Source organism: Heloderma suspectum, chromosome 1 (genome assembly GCF_057233095.1).
Source record: "Heloderma suspectum isolate Gila_16-S chromosome 1, 16-S_ref, whole genome shotgun sequence".
NCBI classification, from domain to species: domain Eukaryota; kingdom Metazoa; phylum Chordata; class Lepidosauria; order Squamata; family Helodermatidae; genus Heloderma; species Heloderma suspectum.
Genome location: NC_139458.1, coordinates 288914950 through 288930913, shown reverse-complemented (window position 1 = coordinate 288930913; position 15964 = coordinate 288914950). Strand labels below are relative to the sequence as shown.

Here is a 15964-nt window from a genome sequence, read left to right as displayed (position 1 = left end):
TTTTTGGTTTGTTTTTTAAGTGGAAGGGAGATAAATATTGCTAATTTATGCAATGCTATGTATGCCTATTGAGAAGTCCCATTATGTTTAATGAGGCTTACCCTCAGGAAAGTGTGTGTAGGATTCCAGCACAAGTTACTTTTGCAGGGAGGTTTGCACCTTGATGTTCTGCATATTTACTCAGAAATAAGTCCTGAGTTGTGAGCATGGTACTGCAAGCTTAATACAATGCCTACCCAATTCCATTGAATGAATTGCCTACCCTTTCAGCTCAGTCCTATACATGTTTTGTCATTTGTGAGTTTGGGGTGTTTTTTTTGCATGAACTCTAGTTTCAGTGGTGAGGGAAAGGCACTTAGTACATGCTCAGAGTTTCTCCATAACTTAACCCTAGTTTTGAAAACAGACTCATTGGCTGAATCCTGGTGAAGTCTTGGCACAAATGAAGTTATGGGGAGGAAGATACAATGAGAGTTTGTACATAACAAGGAGGAGGTAGAGAGGAGCTGCACAAAACAAGACATCTTTTTTTATGAACTCATGCTGGAGGATGGTAGGATGCGGAGGGATGGTTGCATGGAGGGGAATAGAATTGGTAGGAGGAGAATGTAAGTGCTCAGTGGTGAAATAAAAACATTATGCACATGCTCAGAGGCACTCTATATTTAAGAACATAAAAAGAGCCATGCTTCATCAGACCAAGGTCCATCTAGTCCAGCATTCTGTTCACGCAGTGGCCAACCAGATGCCTTTAGCAAACCCACAAGCAGGGCATGAATGCAATAGCACCTTCCCACCCATGTTCCCCTGCTGCTAACATTGGTGAAATGTAAATAAATTCTAGTAATTCTAAATTAGAATGCATGTATATCCTTCAGAAACTTTGCAGGTTCCTTGCCTGGGGGACACCTCTACTGACCTGTGCATTTTCATACAAATATACCCAAAACTATTGGGGAAGGGGTGAATGGAAGGAAAAGCAAATCACTCCCTCCTCCAAATTAGAGAACTCCCCGTCCACATGAACTGCTGCACCTATCCTTCTGAAACTTTGCTGGTTTCTTACTTAGGGACACCTCTAGGCGGTCTGTAATTTTCAGAACAATGGTCCACAAGGAACATAGGGAGATAAGTATGTCCTCTTTTGGAGACCTCCAAATGTCAAGGCCACCCTTGCACAAAAACCCCTATGGCTAGCATTCTGAAATTTGGCAGACAGAATCTCCTCTGATGGGGCAATGAATCCTGAAATTTTTATCCAATTCTTCCAAGGAATTAAAATGTTATTGGTAGTTCCCTTTAAAAGAAAATCAAAATATAAACCCTGCACCTATTTTTCTGACATTGGGCAGGTATAATCCCCTTCTAGGGGGTTATTATGCCTGAAATTATCTGGTTCTAACCAACAGAAAAAAGTTACACTTTTTTTAAAAATTTCCCATGGTAGTCAATGGAAGCATAAAGACCCATTTTTCCAAACCTTGACTCAGATTTGGTGCTGAGCAGAAGTGGTCGGACTACAAATTGGCCCGAGCAGAAGCGGGATGTTTTCCAAAATGCTGAATCGGGGTCTGAGTTGAAGTGGGGTGGGGATCAGTGCACACTTCTCATGTATGTATGTATGTATGTAATCAGTCTGTACACACACACAAGCACACTGCATGCACACACACACACACACACCACACACACACATATATTAGATGTGCACTTAGACTCGTATATATGGGCCTGTGCCCCGGATCTTTTAAGAACCGAGCAACGCCCCTGCTGTGATGTATTTTGTCTTACTTATCCTCTCTTAAATTTAGGGTCCTTGTAGGATGAGGATTTTATTGCGTTCCCTCTCGCTGCATAACTTCCTTTAGTTCCTCTGCAGAGCCATCCGCCTAGGTGCCATATGTTCCCTGATGGAAGAGGCCACCCAGGGACATGCTTGAATTAGTTCAGCTCCCTGGTTTACAGTTGAATGGAGGTGCTTGAATTAGTTCAGCTGTATTGCTGAGCTTCATGCCGACTTATCTGTGCCACACTGGGACTTCGCCCCAAAGGGCCAGGGCTGTGACTGGCTTCACTCTCTAATGACGGACTGTAGTGGGGTGGGGTGGGGGAAACGTTTGAGGTGCTTCTGATATTGATTGCATTTTTAATAGTAATTTTAATCTATTTTAATTTAACTGATTTATTCTGTTTCAATTTAGATTTCTGACATCCATGTTACTGGAGAGTCAGAGGATATGTCTGCTAAAGAGAGATTGCTCCTGTGGACACAGCAGACAACAGAGGGTTATGCTGGAATTCGTTGTGAAAATTTCACTACCTGCTGGCGAGATGGGAGATTATTTAATGCCATCATTCATAAATACAGGTAGCTGCACACATTTGGATTTTGTTAAGAACATATGTGGGAATAATTATTTGTAGGGGTTTTTAAAAAAACATATGTACCAAATGTTATATCCATTGCACCCAAGGCTTGTGATTTCTGTTTAGTGGGGTTCCACTGTTTTTTGACTGCTTACATCACAGCTGATTGGAAAATGCTCTTCCTTCTGAATCAAGGATGGTCAAAGTCTTAAGCACTAGGGGGCTGTATGTCTTAGATCCAAGCTTAGATATCATTGCCCAAACTAGAGTCAAAGAGAGCACTCATGGAACTTCGCAGTGTCCAGGAAGTATACAGAAGACCGCAGTCCTGGAGGAGTGCATTAAAAACTGCATAATTTGGCATTGGACATAGAAAGTGCTTCCCAAGATATTCAGATTTCACTTTTCCTTTTTTATTATTTTAAAAAGCAAGTTTCTAACCCTAATGGCACAGATGGGCAACTTGTGGCCCTCTAGCTGTTTTGTCCTACAAGTCCCCATCAACCCTAATCAGCATAACCAATAGTGGGGGATGATAGGAGATGTAGGCCAAAACAACTGGCGGCCACAAGTTGCCCACCCCAGCCTTATGGCTTTTAAGATATGCTTGAAAACGTTTGTGCAATGTTTGCTGAAATCTCAGAAGCCAGAGAGGCAGCTGAAAAGATGGCCACTGGTTAGGGACAATGCGACAGCAGTGCCTTACAAAGCAGCTTGCCCCTCCCAATCTAGCAAAATCAGGATAAATAATTTAAAATGGTACTCACTCATGAGAAACATGAGACTTCAACTTTTCTCAGCGAAGGATTTGGTTTGCCATGGGTGCAGGAGTTTAATTTTTATTTTTGAACTGGAAGTCATGCAGCTCTGAGTAAAAGGCTGTCCTTAAGGGAACAGAAGACATTCCCTGTGGTTCGGAACATATTAGCTCTTTCCTCGTCAGATGACAGGATAACAGAGATCATGTTCCCAGATACGAGAAATTTTAAAATACCAGTAGCCTTCCCAGCATGAGGAACTGAAGGATTATACAGCACTCTCGGTTGCTATCATGTGTAGAAGGAGCAGGACAGGTGAAAAGTGTCAGCTTTTGTGGATTTCTGTGTGACTTCCTCTTTGCCTCTTGTGAGCACTGCGCTGTGAAGGAACATGTAATACATGGTGGGTCAGAGAACTGCAAGGAGGCCATGCCTTGTTGTTCTTCTACCACCAGAAACTGGACATTTCATTATAGGTGGTATTTAAGGATGGAATATGAATTAAAACAATTACATTTTGGTTCATATATGATAATGAAGCAGACAGTAGACCCTTGAATAAGTGTGTGTTTCATTTCTCCTGGTTCCTTGTTATTCTAACTCTTTCTTCCATATAAATGTATGGTGTGTATATACAAAAAGTGTATAGGATCTTTCTGAATGTTCAGGGAATAGTTTATTGCTCTTGGGACCATTCTTATTGCTAAAGGCAATAGGATTTCCTCTCTGGAACAATCATTTTTTGTCTTCTTGTCTTTTTCTGCCTTCCCCGATAGTACCCCCTCCCAAACTATATGTGTTATATAAAAACGTACTCTTTTGAAGAATCAGAAGAGTTGTAATGTTAGCTACCAATTTGAAAGGATACAGATGAAAGCAGGAGAGAGGTCACCACTAAAAGTATTGGGAAATGTTAGTAGGGAAATTAACTCACTTGTACTATTACAAGGTTGCTATCACACATCAGATAGGGGCTATCTGTGTGAGCATTTTGCTTCTTATCTCACCTAACCTCACATGACTCAGTTATCATAATATTAGTGTAATCCTAAGCATATCTACTCAGTAGTTAAGTCCTATTAAGTTTAGTGGGACTTACACCTTGGTAAGTTATGTATAGGATTGCAGCCTAAATGTGTGTTTTTTAGATTATCTAGGAAGTGTCAATTGAGCAGAAAACAAAAACAAACAACCAACCCCCCCCCCCCAAAATTGAATTTCATACATCATAACTTCCAAACCTCAGCATCTACCTTTCTGAAGTTTTACAAGTGAGTTTCTTAGGGGTGCCTCACAATGTATGAATTACACAAAAACATGGGGGAGGGAGGAGTGAATACCCTTTTTGTCCCTCCACTCAACTTTAAGGTGCTTAACACAACACCCCCTCACCTATCTTTCTGAAATTTTGCAGATATCTTCCCTAGGGGCACATCTATGAAGTTCATTGTTTTCATACAAAGTGCCATTCCCCCCAACCCCCACCACCACCACACACACACAAGGGGGGGGGGAGCTAAGTTAATCCTTTTTTGAAAACCCCCGAACTGTAAAAGCTGCTCTTTCACAAACACCCCTATATCTGTTTGTCTGAAACTGAGTTGAGTATGAGTTGACCCATAAGAAAGGGTCAACTGTATCCGCACATTTCATCCAGTTCTGCCAGAAAATTAAGAAGTTATCAGCAGTTCCCTTTTTTGAAAAGATCAGAATGTAAAGGCTACTTGCACAAAATCTCCTGCACCTATTCGTCCAAAAGTTGGTAGGCTTAATGAACTCAGAAAAGAGTATTAATCCTGCAGATTTCATCCAAATCTGTCAACAAATGGGGAGGCATGAAGCTTCAGATTTCTGATTCGTCGTCCAACCCAAATCAGGCTGTTTTCCAAATTGCCAGAGTGGGGTCCAAACTGAATCTTGTGGTCAGTGCACACCCCTACTAGATCAACCACCCTTATGCTCAGAGGTGCAAGAATGAAATTAGCTCTGTGATGGGAGTTCTCCACTCCACCCAAAGTCTGCTTGTATGAGTACACTGTTCAGGGTGGCAAATTAGTTCTGATATTATTTCTAACACCACACACAAAATGTAAGCCTTTTACTTCTGTTGAATTCTCTAATGATCATAAATGAAGTAACATTTTGTAGGCCTCATTGAAATGTATGGGCCTTCTCATTGCTCAAGGTTGCCACCTATGTGATTAGTGTGGTTGTTGTTTATTCGTTCAGTCGCTTCCGACTCTTTGTGACTTCATGGACCAGCCCACACCAGAGCTTCCTGTCGGCTGTCGCCACCCCCAGCTCCCCCAAGGTCGAGTCCGTCACCTCCAGAATATCATCCATGCATCTTGCCCTTGGTCGACCCCTTTTCCTTTTGCCTTCCACTTTCCCTAGCATCAGCATCTTCTCCAGGGTATCCTGTCTTCTCATTATGGGGCCAAAGTACTTCAGTTTTGCCTTTCGTATCATTCCCTCAAGTGAGCAGTCTGGCTTTATTTCCTGGAGTATGGACTGGTTTGATCTTCTTGCAGTCCAAGGCACTCTCAGAATTTTCTCCAACTTCACAGTTCAAAAGCCTCTATCTTCCTTCGCTCAGCCTTCCTTATGGTCCAGCTCTCGCAGCCATAGGTTACATAGCGAATACCATTGCTTTAACTATGCGGACCTTTGTTGTCAGTGTGATGTCTCTGCTCTTCACTATTTTATCAAGATTTGTCATTGCTCTCCTCCCAAGAAGTACACATCTTATTTATTTATTTATTTATTGCATTTATACACCGCCTTTTTTCCTCTTGCAAAGAACCCAAGAAAGACAAAGTCTGTCACTGCCTCCACATTTTCTCCCTCTATTTGCCAGTTATCAATCAAGCTGGTTGCCATAATCTTGGTTTTTTTTTTAGGTTTAACTGCAACCCAGCGTTTGCACTTTCTTCTTTTACCTTCGTCATAAGGTTCCTCAGCTCCTCCTCGCTTTCAGCCATCAAAGTGATATCATCTGCATATCTGAGATTGTTAATGTTTCTTCCAGCGATTTGAACTCCAGCCTTGGCTTCATCAAGCCCAGCACGTCGCATGATGTGTTCTGCGTACAGGTTGAATAGATGGGGTGAGAGTATACAGCCTGCCATACTCCTTTCCCAATAAACCAGTCCGTTGTGTGGTCTGTTCTTACCGTTGCTACCTGGTCGTTATACAGATTCCTCAGGAGGCGGACAAGATGATTTGATATCCCCATACCACCAAGAACTTGCCACAGTTTGTGATGATCCACACAGTCAAAGGCTTTAGAATAGTCAATAAAACAGAAATAGATGTTTTTCTGAAACTCCCTGGCTTTCTCCATTATCCAGCGGATATTGGCAATTTGGTCTCTAGTTCCTCTGCCTTTTCTAAACCCAGCTTGTACATCTGGCAATTCTCATTCCATGAATTGCTGGAGTCTACCTTACAAGATCTTGAGCATAACCTTACTGGCATGTGAAATAAGTGCCACTGTTCGATAGTTTGAACATTCTTTAGTGTTCCCCTTTTTTGGTATGGGGATATAAGTTGATTTTTTCCAATCTGTTGGCCATTCTTATGTTTTCCAAATTTGCTGGCATATGGCATGCATCACCTTGACAGCCTCATCTTGCAAAATTTTAAACAGTTCAGCTGGGATACTGTCATCTCCTGCTTCCTTGTTATTAGCAATGCTTCTTAAGGCCCATTCAATCTCACTCTTCAAGATGTCTGGCTCTAACTCACTGACCACACCATCAAATCTATCCCCGATATTATTATCCTTCCTATACAGATCTTCCGAATATTCTTGCCACCTTTTCTTGATGTCTTCTGCTTCTGTTAGGTCCTTGCCATCTTTGTTTTTGATCATACCCACTTTTGCCTGGAATTTACCTCCGATGTTTCTAATTTTCTGGAAGAGGTCTCTTGTCCTTCCTATTCTATTATCTTCTTCAGCTTCCGCGCATTGCTTGTTTAAAAATAATTCCTTATCTCTTCTGGCTAACCTCTGGAATGTTGCATTTAATTGGGCATATCTCCCCCTATCACTGTTGCCTTTTGCTTTCCTTCTTTCTTGGGCTGCTTCCAGTGTCTCAGCAGACAGCCATCTTGCCTTCTTGGTTTTCTTTTTCTTTGGGACGTTTTTTGTTGCCGCCTCCTGAACAATGTTGCAAACTTCTGTCCAAAGTTCTTCCAGGACCCTATCTACTAAATCTAGTCCCTGGAATCTATTCTTCACCTCCACTGCATATTCATTAGGAATATTAGTGAGCTCATATCTAACTGATCTGTGGGTCTTCCCTATTCTCTTTAGTTTGACTCTAAATTGTGCAATAAGAAGTTCGTGATCCTAACTACAGTCAGCTCCAGGTCTTGTTTTTACCGACTGTATAGATGTCCGCCACCTTTGGCTACCAAGGATGTAGTCAATCTGATTTTGGTGTCGACCATCTGGTGAAGTCCATGTATAAAATCGTCTTTTAGGTTGTTGGAAGAGAGTGTTTGTTATGCACAGTGAGTTGTCTTGGCAAAATTCTATCAGCCTATGTCCCGCTTCATTTTGTTCTCCCAGACCATGCTTGCCTGTAATTCCAGGTGTCGTTTGACTGCCCACCTTAGCATTCCAGTCTCCTGTAATGAAAATAACACCTCTTTTGGCGTACTATCCAGTAGGTGCTACAGATCCTCACAGAACGGATCTACTTCTGTGATTAGTGTAGCTTCTTTTAAGAAAAGGTACTTTTTCCCCTTTCAAAAAAAAATAAAAATAGGGTAATTGTTTTGTGGGTAGCTTAACTATTTGTTCCCAGTGTTTGTTATATGCCATGCTTTAGGGGCATCTGAAATTCTATCAGCACTTTCAAGCATTGTTCTCAAAATGCAAATAGGACAGATGGTTTTGCAAAAACTCGATTCTATTTGAATTTCTTCCTCCATCTTTATAAAAGCAAGAATGAGTACTGGAAAATCCTGTTTTCTGCACTGTTGCCACAAACCATGGAATCCAAAAATATTTATCTTCTTAAATACTTGCATAAATCCAAGAGATGATTCTTCTCTCTAATGCGAGGGATGAACCCTTACCCCATCCTCCCCTCTCAGGGCCTTGTCAGAGAAGGAGTGATTTGGGGGGCCATGTTCTGTTGCTGTCACCTGCTGTCACTGTCGTTCTCCCAAAACTAACATCTAACCCAGCAAAATACCACATTCATCTGGATCTCTTTGAACAGGACAGATACCAAATTGTGGGAGTTGCTGTATACAGATGAACTTCTTCTTCTATCCAGTTAGAGGTCACTTGCTACCTAAAGCACAAACTTTTCAGCCCTGAGGGCCACACATGGGTGTATACTAGGGGGGTCAGGGCCCACACATTCGTGTGCAGTGCACACATATATACACATGCGTACATAAATGTAATTCTTACCAATTTGGACATATTCCCACCAAGCATACGAAGTATAGCTCAATTCTGTGCATGTCTACTCAAATGTAAGCCTCAGTGCAACAGCTTTCAGGGAATTCCAGTGCAACAGCCCGACAGGGAAACTAGGTGGGGTATGAAAGACAAACAAGAATTACTCATTCTCATGCTAGATTCAGGAAGAAATAAGTAACTACCTGTAAACACACTATGCTAAATTTGTCATTAAACATATGATCCCTGCCCTGAGAACTGATAATCTGGCCTATGTTCCCCCCACGTGCCATTAATAAATAGATAGAAATTCAGCACCAGCAATCCAAATATGCAGTCAAGAAAAGCCCAATTCCATGACCAACATAACATGCAAATTAAGCAGGTTTGTATTTTTCTCATGTTTTGCATAATTTATTCTTGTTCTTCTGGCCATGGGAAGAGGCAAAGAACTGTGTAGGGTACTGATGTGCCCCCATCCCACACCCACCTCTGGAAATCTTTTAAAACTATTACTCTGGCTTTTGAGATTTCAGCATATTGTCACAGCCATAAGGGCTAGACACTTGCTCTTAAAAAAAGAGAGCAGAAAGCTGAAATTCTCAGAAAGCTGAACTCTCCATTCAATACCAGATCCTGTGGGTTTTCTGCATTCCCATAGAAACATGGCATCCACACAGCCATGCTTATAATTTACATTTAGACAGGGTGAAGGAGATAGCAGAGGGCAGGTGGAAAGGTCAAGGCATAGGTAGAAATGGAGAGATGTAAGAAATGGAAGCGCCAAAGCTAGGACAGGTTAAATGCAAACAGATGCCATTACACATACTTCAGCTTCATTTCAATTGAGGAAGGGTATGAAGCAGTCCACATGCAGGAGGCCAGAAGAAGTTTTTTGTACATTGTAAAGGTGCATATATGGTGCATATATGCATATAACTATAAAACATGCTTTCATCTTGCTTATTCATGAGGGGAGCTCTCCACTTTGTATTAAATGAGTGGACGCTAACTGAGGAAAACCATCTGGAAACATTGACTACCAGTCATTGAAGTATCTGGTGACAATTGGAGAACAGAAAATTGGGGATGCATACACAGGAGAATGCCTCAAAACAAAGTGGTTTGCAGAAAGCACACCTGGACTATTGTGCACTGTTCTTGGCACAACATTACAGGAAGGCAGTTGAAAAGACTGGGAATGTTACCCAGAAGGGCAAATGAATGATAAAGATCTCATCTGAGCAGACATTAGGATAGGTTTACAATTATATTAGAATGTGAATGTTAGAGACCAATTCAGAGCCTTTAAAAAGTGCTAGGAAAGCTTTATTTGACTTGAACAGGCTCTTTAAAAGCTTCAGTGGAATGCTTCAATGATATGCGTGGGGGAAAGGTAGCCCTCCCTAAGAAGAACAGGAAGAGAAGCCAACAAAGGCCACAAACAGAAGTGCAAATTTAGTATCACAGATGATTTCATGCAGCACCCACAGCCATGTGAGCTGCCACATGTTTAAAAATATGGGAGAAGAACAGGAAAAGAATTCTAGGTGGGGAAGGTTATTAAAAAGTGAGCCTTGCTTTAAGGCAAACCAGTCATACACAGCAAAAGTTTGTTCTGGAATGACAGTTTCATGCCAGGACGCAGGGCAAGTGTTGGCAACATGCTGTACCATCGTGATGTTAAAACATGTTACCGGGAATCAGGATCTAACTTGAATACATTCCTTCAGGGTAGGAGAAGCAGTGATGCCAAAATTTGCTGCAACTTGTTGGTTGCCTCTAGCTACAAATTGCAAAGAAACAAAATAGTACTAAGTGTCAAGCTTTGGATTGCTATGGGGTATGTTTGAAAGGGAGAAGACAAAGATTATTTGCTTCTGCTAGTTTTTGCTTGCATTTTCTAAAGGATAGCTTATTATTACATTCTCTTTTGAGGGGAAAATAAAAGCTCTACATTGGAGGGGAAATCTGCTAAGCCTTGTTTTACTGAACGGAGGCAGTTATTTAGGTCGCTACACATCTCAGCTACAGTGAGCATTCAGTACTAAGGTGATCAGACTCAGAAAACAAAATTAGTTTTCAGGTTGAGTTGAAAAATGTTAATGGACTCCATAGATGTACTTTTCATGCAACATCTTAGTACGAAGCCCCTTTTTATATTTACACATAAGCAAAATGGGACATAATCTAGCAAAAATTAAGCACACTTTTAAGTTCCCTTGCTTTTAGTGAGGAAGAAGATTTTTGTACTATATCCCATTGGATTAAGTGAGACTTAAAAATGCTTAACTCTGGCTGGACCATGCCCATGATCAGATTGTTAGTGTGGTTTAATAACAATTGTGCAGGCAGCATCACTCTAATATTTCTGAGCTTGGCCATAAACATATTAGGCTGGCCTGTGACTTTCTTGTGCCGTGCCTCTGGTTCTATCAGATCTTATTAAGCTAAGTTCAGTTAGTACTTCGAAGATGGATTAGGGTGGGTTGCCTTGCTGAAGACTGCAACTCTCTCTTTCTGATGCTGCATTGTGGAATTCTGGAAGATGCCCACTGCTTACTGTTGAGACTAACAGCACGTTGAGATTTTATCTTTTCCTAAATGGAGGGTTCCTAGGATAACTGTATAGTCCAAATAGCAGTTAAGTTCTTAATATATTCTACTTGTCCACTAGTGTACCAGCTCAACACATTAAGTTATTCAACCTGTTCTAGGTTTAGAAGGAAAAATTCCTGATAGTTCCATTGCTTCAGTTCCAATGTCGCCTTTTCAGATAAATGCTTATTCAGCTCCTTTCTCTTATGAGTCCCTTTTCCTTAGCATGGGGAAGCTATGCTCCATCCCTTGCCCCATTTCCCCCCACATGTATATATTTGGCAGGCATTGCCTAATTGTCCAAAGGGCTTTCCTTTTTCTGTTATTTTTTAAAAATCTAACAATATGATACTTAAATTTTCATCTCTGCATGAATTTGGATCAAATGACCTGAGGTCCTTCAGTCCAGTACCAACATAAAATATGATCTCATGTTTTCCCCATAAGCAAATGTTGGGCTAGGCATTGTGTGTGTGTGTGTGGGGGGGGGGCCTGTAGCCAGCCTAAAGGTTCTGGGGGAGGGCCGCCAAAAAAGCAGGGTGGCAGTTTATCTGGTCTGCAGGCCTTTTTAAGATGCAATTGTAATCTTTTAAAAATTATTTAACCATTATTTTTGCAGCCATACTGAAATTTATGTACATTCAAAAATTTTCACTAAGAAACTTCAACAATGGTTGTGGTTCTTGCCATCAATGAACAAAAAAGGTAAAAAATCAAGAATAACCCACTAGAAAAAAATCAGTAAAAAGCTGCAACAGGAGTATTCTTATCATAGAACCATAGAGTTGGAAGGGGCCATGTCAGCCATTGATTCCAACCCCCTGCTCAGTCCAGGAATCCAGTTTAAAGCATCCCTTACAGATGGCTGTACAATCTTTGCTTGAATACCCCCAGCAACGGAGAGCCCACCACCTCCCTATGCAGTTGGTTCTATTGTTTGGCTGCCCTGACCATTAGGAAGAGTTTCCTGATGTTCATCCTGATGCTTTCCTGTAACTTAAGCCTGTTATTTCATATCCTACAGGGTTGGATGACAGAGAACAGGTTGCTGCCCTCTTCTGTGTGACAGCCCTTTAGGTACTTGAAAGTTGCTATCATATCCCCCCTCGGTCTTCTCTTCTCAAGGCTAAACATAACTAGTTCCTTCAATTTTTCCCTGTAGGACTTAGTTTCTAGACCCCAGATCACCTTTGTTGCCTTTCTCTGAAGTTGTTCCAATTTTTCTGAATCCTTCTTAAATTGTGGTGTCCAGGACTGGACATAGTAGTAAGGTCTGACCAGAGCAGAGCAAAGTGAAATTACCACTTTCCATAATTTTGATACTGCTGTTGTGTGTAAACAAAGAGTCTGAAAATACCTCCCTTCAGATCTTCTCATCTGTAAACTAACTAGATGGCCTCAGGCATGCCTCTGTTTCTCAGCCCCCTCCCCCCATTGCAATATATGGGGATAATCAAATCGGTCTATCTTACAGGCTGTGTTCGAGGGATTACTGAGGTGATACTGAAGCAATGTGTGTGAACATGCGTGCCTGATTTTTGCATAATTTATTGTTCAGACAGAACATGGCTTAATAGAATCTCAACAATTTCTGTCACTGGAGCCTCCTCAGTGAAAGGTGGGGCAGGCCTAGTCTAATCTGGAAATCTTTCCATACCTCCTTCAGTCACGTGTGTCACTTTTTTTTTAATTTTAAGGAGCAGCACATGTTCTGGCATGGTCTTTGATTGCTTTTAGCAATTCATCCCTTTTGGAGATATGTATGACTGTCTCTAGCACCTGTCCATTATTATTCTTTATGAGTACAGAGGCCAGGAATTTATTTCACATGTGCAAGCATTACCTAATTACAGCAATTAAAAACCAAACTAGACTGTACTTGGGCGTTCACTTAATTTTATGCTTCCAGTCCTTCCTTCTCTGCTGATAGATAGTAAAACCCATATGGTATGAAAACTTGTGTGGACCAAAAAATACCACTCTACTATCTCTTTTTACTTCAGTAAAGGATTTGTCACACATCATTCTGAGAACACCATTAAGCCCAGTTATCAAATGATTAAAACAGTTTTGGCTAATTAACTGTCCTGCAAACAGTTTGTGTTTATGTACTGTTTAAAGGTTCTTTGAACTGAGTAGCATTAGTCATGTATTGTTATCCATGAGCTTATTGAAACAACCAGTTTGGATCTGAGTGTGAGCAGGCAAATGTAAGGTCAGTTTATAGGGCTGTATGAATTGGCCTTTACTTTGGCCAGCCAGTAGTCATGCCTAAAGAGCTACATCAACTGTGTATGGGATGAGGGTATTGTGTCATCACAATCACACTGCACAGATATCATAATCACATAGATTCAGCTAAGACTATCAATATTTGGTTTCAAAAACACTGTAGGATCAGGAGAGGGAGCAGTTTTGGGGTCGAGTCAGGATGGAATCTAGAAGGTAACGGGTGGCATTTTCTGGGTGGAACCTGGCAGGTTATGAGGTTGAGCCTGGCAGAATCTAGAGCTTACTGGCTTTTCCAGAATCTAGTAATGCTTACCTAATAAAGTTCACAGTTTTTTGGTTAAGTTCTGTTCTGTTTTTATAATGTGGGTTGTTACAAATTCTCCATATATAGGTTTGCGAAATTACTATAATAATATGTATAGTATTTATATAAATCTTGTACCATAATTAACCAATTTTTATTCCTATATATTTTCATCTCTTTGCACCCTGGTCCCTTCCCTTGACCCAATTTGGCTTCTCTCTTGCCTATTTAATTTATGTCCACCCTCCTACCTCCTGTTTGGCATCAGCTTTAACTCCACAAAATATTCTTTTTGTATCTCCTGCTTGCTTTTCCTTCCTGCCTGGCCAGCCAGCACACCTCCTTTCTCTGAGGTTTTAATCCAGTCGTTGCTTGTCTATCCTAAGTGCTGTAAATATACTTGCGATCTGCAAACACATACGGTTAAATAATTATATTTATTGTTATTATACTGCTATATGCATATACAGTTTGACTGGAGATTGGAAAACCGCATCATTGGATTCAAAGTGGCATGTAAATTTGTGGGAAAAGACAGTCCAAAGTGTTGATCATTCCATACAGTGCAATTAATAAAATTGGAAAATAATTGTGTGCTGTGCAAATTCCACAACTCCCATTTTAGCAACTTTGGCTCACTTTGTTAAGTGCAGTGTTTAAAGTGCTGCTCCTGTCAATATTATGGATTATATACCCGTGAATTCTTGATGTTGACATTTTGGGCATATAGGAGCAAAAGAGCCTTGCTGTAAAATAGCCAGAAGTCCATCTAGTCCACTGTCCTGCTTACCACAGTGGCCAACGCAATCCATCCAGAAAGTTTGCAAGCATGGCTTAAAGGCAATAGTGCCCCACTGCTGTTGCTCCCCAACAACTGCTACTCTACAACATACTGCCTCTGAACCTAGACGTTCTATATGGCCATCATGTTTAATAGCCACTGACAGACCCATCGCTCATGAAGTGGTGAAATCCCCTTTTAAAGCCATCTAAACTTGCGGCCATCTCCACATCTTGTGGCAGCAAATTCCATACATTAATTATGCCTTGTTGTGTGAAGAAGCACTTTCTTTTGCCTGTCCTGCATCTACTGCCAATCAATTTCATTGGATGAGCACAAGTTCTACTACGAGAGTGGGAGAAAGCACATTGTTTTTATTCCCTTTTTGCCACATCTTGCATATAGCACAATGTAAGTTGTCTTTTTTCTTCTTCTCTAAACTGGGCTAATGCCTTTCCTCATAGGAAGATGCTCCAACCCACTGATAATGTTGGGTGCCCTTTTCTAGCTCTACAATGTACGTTGGGATTACCAAAAGTGTATACAATACTCCAAACGTGGCCACACCATATGTTTGTATAAAGGTATTATACCAGTGTTTTTATCTTCATTGCCTTTTCTAATAATCCCTAGCATAGAATTTATGTTTTTGCACAGCTGTTGCACATTGAGTTGATGTTTTCATTGTGCTCCACCAAGATTGCTTTCCTGGTCTATCACAGCTAGTTTAAACCCCATCAGCTTGTATATGAAGGGGGGGGGGGGATTTCATCCTATACACATCATTTTATACTTACTGACATTGAACTTCATTTGCCATTTTGTTGCCCATTCACCCAGTTTAGAGAGTTTCTTTTAGAACTTTTTGCAATCTGCTTGAGTTTTTACTGTCCTGAATAATTTAGTGTCAGTTGCCAGCTTAGCCATTCATTGTTCACCCCAAACTCCGTATCATTTGCTAAGTTAAATAGCACCAGTCTGTCCAATAAAGATTCTTGGAAGAGCTTACTCCTTACTTACTTTCATTTGCAAGAACTGTATTTATATCTTTGTTTCAGTTCAGGTTGTTCTTTGAGAAAACAGTATTCTGATAGCATTTAGTGTGAAATTGTCTGTCATGAATACATACGCTGTTATGGGTAGCCTTGTAGAACCACATGGTATAATTTAGTAGTGTATTAAATTACTCATTAGTTTATTTTAACAAGTTGCTTGGATCTGACTGTCAGCAGGCAGTGTAAGGTCAATTCATATGGCTGTATGAATTTGCCTTTATTTTTGCCTGCTGATAGTCATATCCAAGCAACTGTGTGTGAGGTAAGAGTATTATGTCATCATAATCACCCTTCCCAGGTATCATAATCCCATAGACACAACTAGGATTGAGAACTTAGAGCCGAAGAATAACAAGGGATGCAGGAACTTCTCAGGAAGACCTTGTTGCTCAAGCAAGGCTCAATGGAGTAAGTCTGAAAGGTTCTTCACTGAGAAGATTGAGTGGC

General features: G+C 40.9%; 1 protein-coding gene across 1 annotated transcript in view; it reads left to right on the top strand.

Moving 5' to 3' along the window:
• Window positions 1-15964, top strand: part of LOC146359210 (dystonin-like) — a 422334-nt gene that overhangs the window by 170559 nt on the left and 235811 nt on the right. The window contains exon 10 of the mRNA XM_084826836.1: window positions 2202-2368. Coding sequence (XP_084682962.1) covers window positions 2202-2368 — 167 coding nt within the window. The remainder of the gene's footprint in view (window positions 1-2201; window positions 2369-15964) is intronic.